Source organism: Leptodactylus fuscus, chromosome 7 (genome assembly GCF_031893055.1).
Source record: "Leptodactylus fuscus isolate aLepFus1 chromosome 7, aLepFus1.hap2, whole genome shotgun sequence".
Taxonomy (NCBI): domain Eukaryota; kingdom Metazoa; phylum Chordata; class Amphibia; order Anura; family Leptodactylidae; genus Leptodactylus; species Leptodactylus fuscus.
In genome coordinates, this window is record NC_134271.1 from 134,207,702 (window position 1) to 134,216,650 (window position 8,949).

The 8,949-nt window shown below is 37.7% G+C and overlaps 1 protein-coding gene across 1 annotated transcript; it reads left to right on the plus strand.

The window, feature by feature from the left end:
• Positions 1–632: 632 nt before the first annotated feature.
• LOC142212958 (olfactory receptor 12D1-like) lies at positions 633–1,577 on the plus strand. Its single transcript, XM_075281093.1, has one exon. The coding sequence runs from the start codon at positions 648–650 to the stop codon at positions 1,575–1,577; it is 930 nt and encodes a 309-aa protein (XP_075137194.1). The 5' UTR covers positions 633–647.
• Positions 1,578–8,949: the final 7,372 nt, after the last annotated feature.

Below are 8,949 nucleotides of genomic sequence, written 5' to 3' on the forward strand. Positions count from 1 at the left end.
AAAGTGACTTTTCCCATAGAAAAGCATTGACTAGGGTTGAAGATCGGGATCGGAAAAGATCGGATTCCGATCGGCGATCGAGCAAATTTCACGATCGGGATCGAGATTGGCTGGAAAATGATCGGAATTTGAATTTTAAAATCGATCTTGAAATCTCAAGATCGGCTCAACCCTAGTAGGGACTCCTACCATCATATAGAACCATACTGCTAGGAGTCCTTATCGCGGCATAAGGTAAATCTAGCCAACACGTGAACCGAGTTCCATGGCTGAAACTTGGTTATTTGAATGAGGGGTAACTTATCATCGCAAGATAAAAGACTGAATCCTCTGGAGATCTTGACGACCATCAGTTCTACAGACTTTCATTTATTGACATGTATTACTGCTCTAAAATCCCTTAGCGAAAATCTATACACAAATTGTGTACATTTTAGTAGATATCTTATTTATGAAGCCTTTTCTAATAATATTTCAGGACTCCTCGATTTCATCTTACGATCATTTTTTTCTTGAACGAAAAATCTAATCCAATTTCAAGTAAAACAATTTCTAAAACTTATAATATTTAATGCATTGCCCTGGGTCTACAAAATACAATGATTGCTTCTATTTAGCCATATTGGGTTCACAATACAATATATGAAATGGACAAGCACAACTGCTCCATGGTGACTTACTTTGTCTTGGACGGTCTGGGAGCTCAAGATGATCTTCGGATGATCCTCTTCGTAAGCATTTTATTATTTTACATAGTAACCTTGGTAGCAAATCTGTCTATAATAATTATCCCTATTTTTGATTCTACTCTTCATACACCAATGTATTTCTTCTTGTATAACTTGGCTTTCCTTGACATCTGTTACTCATCGGTGGTTGTCCCCAAGATGCTCATAGACCTTATGTCACAGAAGAAGATGATCTCATTTTATGGCTGTATGCTACAAGTCCATTTCTTTCATTTCTTGGGTAGTACAGAAATTATATTATTTTCGGTCATGTCCTATGATAGATTTGTGGCCATTGCACATCCTTTGAGATACTCAACCATAATGAATTACAAGGTCTGTTTTGGTTTAACGTTGTCTTCTTGGGTCATTGGATTTTGTCATGCCTCGGTCCACAGTATAATGACTGCAAGGCTTCCATTTTGTGGACCAAATGTGGTGAAACATTTCTTCTGTGATGTTAAACCTGTGCTTAACTTGGCCTGTACAGATGTAACTCTGAATTTCAACCTGCTTACTGGTGTAACTGGAACAATAGCTTCAATAACCTTATCGTTGACTGTTCTTTCCTACATCTTTATTAGCAAATTTCTCATAAAAATAAAGACCTCACAAGGACGAAAACGTGCAGTGTCTACATGTAGTGCCCATTTCACTGTGGTTACTCTCCAGTATGGGACAGCCATTTTCACCTATATGCGCCCAACTACAGAAGATTCTCTAGATCAAGACAGAGCAGCCGCCATTATGTTCTCCGTCATAACCCCAGCCTTAAACCCAATAATTTATACATTAAGGAACAAAGACATGAAGAAAGCTTTACAGAAGTTGCTTAAAAGAGCTCATTGATAAATTATATGTAATAAATGTAAATCTCTTAGATATCTGAAAGTAAAATTTTTATTTGAAAGTATCTTATGTATGCAATATTATTGTGCACAGTTAAAAAAAATATTAATTTATGTTTGTTTTATTCTTAATAGAAATATACCGTTACTGTATTTTTGACAAAAAATGTAAACAAAAATTTTTACTCACTTGTTAAAATTATTTTTAGATTTATAATAATTTCTGAATATTTTATTTTTAATTTTAATTCATCTATAGTTACATAGTTACGTAGTAGATGAGGTTGGATGAAGACATCAGTCTATCAAATCCAACCTATAACCCTACAGTTCCCTATAATGTTGATCAAGAGGAAGCCAAAAAAAACATGAGACTTATGCCAATTGCCCCATTTCAGTGGAAAAATTCCTTCCCGACTCTATTATAATTGTCTGATGTGACCTAGATCTGCATCATGGGGTCATCAATATAGATAATGTGTGCTTTATTAGATTAGTGTTTTGGTTTTTTTTTTCTTAAAAATCATAGAAAGACCCAGTGATTGTATATTGCACTTTACAATATTCCCACCAAAGTCTATGTGTCATTTCCCCGAGTCTTTGTTGCTGGACCCTGTTTGTTTGTTTTTTTATGTAGATTGTGAGCCCCATAAAGGGATCACAATGTACTTTTTTTTTTTCCTATCAGTCCTGTGTTTGTAGAATGGGAGGAAATCCACGCAAACACAGGGAGAAAATACAAACTCCTTGTAGATGTTGTTCCTGGTGGGATTCGAACCCAGGACTCCAGCGCTGCAGTGCTAACCACTGAGCCACTGTGTTGCCCCGCTTGACCCTGTCTGTGTCACTGAGGTACCACAGACTATATCCCATTCCCTTTCTGTCCATAATGGGTATGTGACCTCATCCTTGACTCTGGATGCATTTGAAGGGTGTGCTTATTAAACACAGCTCCCTACTTAAAAAAAAAAATTCACTGCAACTGGTGCTCCAATAGGAAACCCCATTTGAACACTATTCATGAATTGCAAACTGCTCAGCCAGAAACCAAATCATCTCAGAGTCCGCATACCAGCACCTCCATGTAGACCACAATAAATTTTAGGCATATCGTACAAAAGTGGTCACTTCGAATATACTCACTATCAGAACCTCCTTGGGCCACCTTGCTCTTATACTGCCAACCATTGTTGAACCATTCCATGTTTTCTAAATCGATCTTTATAATACATATGCTATCATCATCGACTGGACCTATCGTGTGTTCCTCTCATCATTTCTGAGCCTTTATTCAGGTGTTATTTCCCCTATAGTTGTTGCAATATCTTCTTATCATTTGAGTTGCCTACTTTTTATGTAATTGATCCATATGGGCCTTGAACATCACCCTTTGGTTAAGGTGTAAATACCATGGTATTATCTGCCCACTGGATACTCTATCAGGCCTATTACTCACCATGTTACTGTCTCACCTCTGATGTGACGGCCATGTTTGGATTATACACTGTCTACTAATAAGTATGTGGACACCTGTGGTAGAATAGAAAATCAACATTTATTTATATTCAATAGTTGGTAGAACCCAGCAGATGGTATTGATCGACACAATACTCCCGGATGCCTGGTGATACTCCTGGTGTACGTGAGACATCGGTTGGGTGCGGTTTCTATGGCCAACACTCGTCGGTCTCTATCTCCCAGTTTTGGGGGTCTATCAACTCAGAGTCAATGGGAGGCTTTTTTTTTCATTGCTGAAAATTCAGCGCCAAATAAAGCGCCATTTTCCTCTGTGTGAATGGACCCTCAGGGCAAAATTCCAACAATCACTGGGTATATTCCTGTCGGTATAAACAGTGTCAAGTTTTTCATTTGAAGCATCCCTGTGTTTTACAATCGGGTTCCAATACTATACATCATTGTATACTTATATATTCTATATACCAACATGATCGATTACATTCATCCAAGAGAACTGCACATGCGAAAGTATAGCGGGGGAGCATGCATATCTCGTGTATACCTTCAATGATGTTTAATGATGCAGATCTATATGCACAATCATACACTACACCCTTCACAGAATATATCAAGGGGTATAGTGAGCACTTTGACTTCACAGCTGTTTCACAGATTTTATTAACATTGAGAAGTGAACATGAAAAATTTTTTTTTTTTTCAATATACCATACATTTAGTACCAAACTTTTCATATTTACAATCAGTTAAAGAAGAAAAAACACAACCCAGTTGGTTACACCATATCGCCCGAATACAGAAATACCCCACATGTGGTTGTAAACTTCTATATGTGATGGAGCTTGGAATGGAAAGAGCGGTATTTGGCTTTTGGAGGGCAGATTTTGCTGGAATGGTTTTCAGGTGCCATGTCGCATTTGCAGGGACCCTAAAGTATCAGTACAATAGAAACCTCTAATAAGTGACCCTATTTTATAAACTACAACCAACCCTAAAGGAATTTCTCAAGGGGTATTGCCATTTTGAGCCCAAGAGTGTTTCATAAAAAATAATGTACAAATGAAAAATTAAAATTTATGCAAAATATGCAGTTTTCATGTGTATTGTGCTGCACCCACTTTGTGTCATCAGAGACACGCACTCCTAAAACTATTAAGTGGGCTAACCCAGGTACAAAAAAGTTGTATATGTGGGTGTAAACTGTTTTTGGGCACACATCAGGGCTCAAAAGGGAAGTAGCAGTGCATTTTTTTGCTTTCAGAGTATAAATGTAGAGGGACTTTCTGGACGCCATGTTGTTTTTGCAGAGACCCAGAGGTACTAGTAAATTGGAATTCTCCAAGAAGTGATTCTATTTTGTAGGGACAGTTTTAGGGTCTCTGAAAACTTGGCATGGCATCCAAAAACCTGATGTGTTCCAAAAGCACATAGCTCTCCTTCTTCTGCGCCTTGCTGTGTGCCCAAATTGTAGTTTAAACCCACGTGTTTGACACTAGTGTACCCAGGACGTATTTATGTAATGTATTTAATGTCATATGTGGGTATAAACTGCTGTTTGGTCATAGCCAGGCACAGAAGGGAAGGGGTGCTGGTTAATTTTTTGAAGCATGGTCTGGTTTTTGGACATCATGCCACCTTTGCAAAGCCACTGAATTGGCTGTAAAGTGGAAGCTGCAGACATGTGACCACATTTTGGAAACTACACAACTGAAGGAATTTGAGCATTGCATTAGTTTAATTTACAGAAATGAATGTGCAGCTGATCATGAAAAGTGAAAAATTAAATTACTAAATCCAACACAACAGCATGTCCAATCTCAGTTCTTCAAGGGTTAGAAGAAGCCTGCAGAAGATGTCAACATACAACAGACACTACAATGAAGTGCAGGAGTGATAAGTGACACTGTTGGTATTATTCTGGGGTCCCCAACGTATTACAGTGGTTCATGGGTGATGAACCCCCCAAATTTTTGCATTTGGACATAGAATTCTTGGAAAATTTGTAATGAACCTGGCTCATTCGTGCAAATCAGGCCACAAAAAATTTGAATTCATTATTGCACAGTTTAGGTAAAATTCAGTGATGTAACAAAAGTCTTGTGGGCCTGGGTGCAGACTTTTGTCTGGGCCCCCTTCCGCCTTCCCGTGGTTGGCCCCACACAGTATTATATGCCCAGCAGTGGCCACCCCAGTATTATATGCTCCGAACAGCCCCCTTCTGCTCGGGTGCTATTATTATACTCTGGGGTCTCTTCAGATCCCTGAGTATAATAATATCCATAGTGATCCAGGGCCCCGGCCGTCTCTACTGTAAGTAAAAGGTAAGCAGGTATTCATTGTAAATAAATATAGGTCTGACCTTTGCATTTTCCTAATAATGGTTAAACATTAAGTCTCTTGATGTTGAATGAATTAGAGAAATCCTTCGCGGACCACGTCCACTGGGACACTTAACATCAATTACTACATAGAAAATAATCTACTCAGCCCTATATATATATATATATATATAAAACAGTGAAAAACAATTACTACATTTTTCCAATCAGATTGCTCCGAGTGAGTCCTCAAGACTGAGAATTGAACAAAGATGATTCTCATGTTATCAATAACAAGAAAAGTCAACAACAAGAAAATCTAGAGACAAGGTTAAGGTATGTGAAGATGAAGATTTTTTTTGTCAGTGGATAATATTTTTATTTCCCTGTCTATTTACCATAAAATTATGTACTGCAACAAAATAGGATACAAGATGGATAGGTGACAGATGGACGTGAGTATGCGCCATCCAAATTGGATTTGCACTCCTCACCTAGAAAGATACAGTATATACTGTGCTGCTTTGGACTTTGTTCTAGTGATACATAGATAGAGAGTTGATTCCAAAGATAAATTTAAAAAATCTTTAAAAAAGCAAAAAAAAAAAAAAAAAAAACCCTACAACGTAGAATTTAACTGTCCCACCATTGCCATTTTCCATCTGTCCAATTTTATTTTTTACTCCCCACCTTCCAAAATTCATAACGTTGTATTTTTCTGTTTACACAGTATGAGTTTTTATTTTTTGCAGGACAATTTGTACTTCCTAAAGGTGCCATTTAATATTCTGTATGATGTACTGGGGGGGGGGGGGGGCTGCATGTGTGTCATTTTCACATGGGTTAAGTCTTTATGGCAAAGATGAATGATTAGTCTATTTTACGCTTGCACAATGACTCAAGTAGCATGCTGCGAGCACAATAAAAAAATTCCAATGCTTGTAGAAACACTCAATTAAAGAAAAAAAAATATTCCTGTATTTTATATATAGAGAGGGTTTTTTACATATCAATATTGATTATTCTGTTAGGCTATGCTTAACGGAGCAATGGTTAAATTGGAATTATTTATGTTTGAGCTTGTTGAAGATGGTATAATGGTCTGAAGAAAGGGATTAGAGATGAGCGAGTAGTATTCGATCGAATACCTCGCTCCCATAGGAATGCGTGTAAGCGGCTGAACACCAAGGGGTTAAGCGCACTGGATATTTGATGTGCTTAACCACTTTGTGTTCGGCCGCTTACACGCATTCCTATGGGAGTGAGGTATTCGATCGAATACTACTCGCTCATCTCTAAAAGGGATACATTCTCCAAAACATGTTATATCTTTATATCTATCTTTATATCTAAATTTATCTGGAATCGTTGTTTGGTGAACCATTCATCTGTCGGAAATACAAAGAAGAAAGCGTCACCATCAATATCAGCATCCTATTATCTCTACACATTTCGATTTATTCTGGCCTGGACGATTTAATGGCAAGATTCCAAGGATCTCAGCACCCTGATAAGCCTTCAAACTGTAGTATCACAACAAGATACCATCCAAGGTTCTTATCCAACTCACAAGGGATCACGTTTGTGTGTTTTTTCCTTACAGAATTTGAGGATTTGCTCCTGTATGGTAGAGTATCCTGGAGAAATTCTCCCCTAGAAACAACAGGTGAATGTTGGTAAGGATGTTGGCATTGTATTGTTACTAGAGATGAGCGAGTAGTATTTGATCAAGTAGGTATTCGACAGAATACTATGGTATTCAAAATACTCGTGCTCGATCGAATATTACTCCTATTCGCAGTAAAGATTCAATTGAGAACCAGCATTGATTGGCCGAATGCTGAATGCTATACAGTGTACAGCATTCGGCCAATCAACGCCTGGTTCTGTTTTAAAAACATTACAAAACTTAAAAGTTTTGAAGAAAAATAATTTAAATCACCATATTCTGACATCTGTAAATTTTTAATATTTCTCTGTACAGGGCTGTGTAATGTGAGTTTTTTTTTTGTTTTTTTTTTAAGGACAATATGTAGTTTTTATTGATATGATGGAGATTATATGATGTTTTGATTGCTTTTTATTCCTTGTTGTTTGGTAAGGTAAATCGGCAAAAATTCAGCCATTTTGATTTTTTTTTGTCTGTTACGGCATCTACCATATGGGACAAATGTTTTTATATTTTAATAGTTCACAGGCAGTCTTCAGTGGTTACAGCACTATGACAGGGCTGGGAGCCTTGGGAAGGCTCCTAGCAGCCATGATAATGTGACGGCTCCCAGTATCGCACTGCCCCAGATTACAGATTCGCATAGGGAAACTGAAAGTAACTACTAAGATGCCGGCATTTGAGTGGTTAAATGCCAGTGATCAGAATCATCTCTGATCACAGGCAATGCTGCCAGGTCCCTGCTATGTGAAACAGCACAGACCCGGCAGCTAGTGTGCCCATGTGACACCATATATATAGTCATGCGTACTAGTGTTGAGCGAGTGGTATTCGATCAAATACCTCGCCAACATAGAAATGCGTGTAATCGGCTGAACACCAAGGGGTTAAATGCATTGACGTCCAAAAAGACAGAAACGGTGCCGTCCGTAGCTGAGAAACTGATTTGGTTATAACCTCGCATCATGCAGCAAAGGCTTCTGGGAAGTCGGGCATGTTGTTCAGGGTTGCTTGCTATAGAGGGCAGCATAACAGAGGCACTGTCTCCCTCTTTACATCTTGGGAGACAGATTTGCATATTCTTCCCATGTTGAATATTCGAAGCATTTAACCCCATGGTGTTCGGCCGATTACGCGCATTCCTATGACGGTGAGGTATTCAATCGAATACCACTCGCTCAACACTGTGTACCAATACCTGCATGTACGTTCTGGTGCGCATAGGGGTTAACCTTTAGATGCCATGGTGAGGTGTGACCGTGGAGTCTAAGAAATTATTTACACTTAAACTTTCATTCTCTATACCAAAATGTTCACCCACCCACCATGTTCATGGTGAGATTGCAGGAGATGTTCAGTAGATGGGAGACATCTGAATACTCTCAGGCCTGACAATATTTCAGTTAGAAGCTATAAAAATGGAAATCACCCGCTCTCCACATGTTACATCTAAAAGTAAATAATTTTTTTTTAGTATTTTATGGAAATGGATGAACTATCAAAATTACAATATTATTTTATACAATATCGTACATATTTGTGCAAATTCTAAAATACATATCTGATGGATGAACCCTCCGAATGTTGACATAAAAATTTCTCTGAACTCTCTTATTGATTTTCAATTTTAGTTCTTGAAAAATAAGTCAATTCCAATCTTAAGTAATAATTTTTAGAACATATGACACGAGGAATGTAAAATATGTAATTTTTTTCCTCTAGGGTATATGGTTCTCCAACAGCAAGAACGATGGCTCATAAAGTATAGAACTTTTTAAAGAAATTTTGCTGAATTGTGAAAGATTATTTTTCTAGTATTATTATTGAACTCATCTTCCTCAATCTAGAAAATTTTTGTAATTGTTTATTTTTTATTTGCTATATTGGGGTCCAGATACAACACATATACA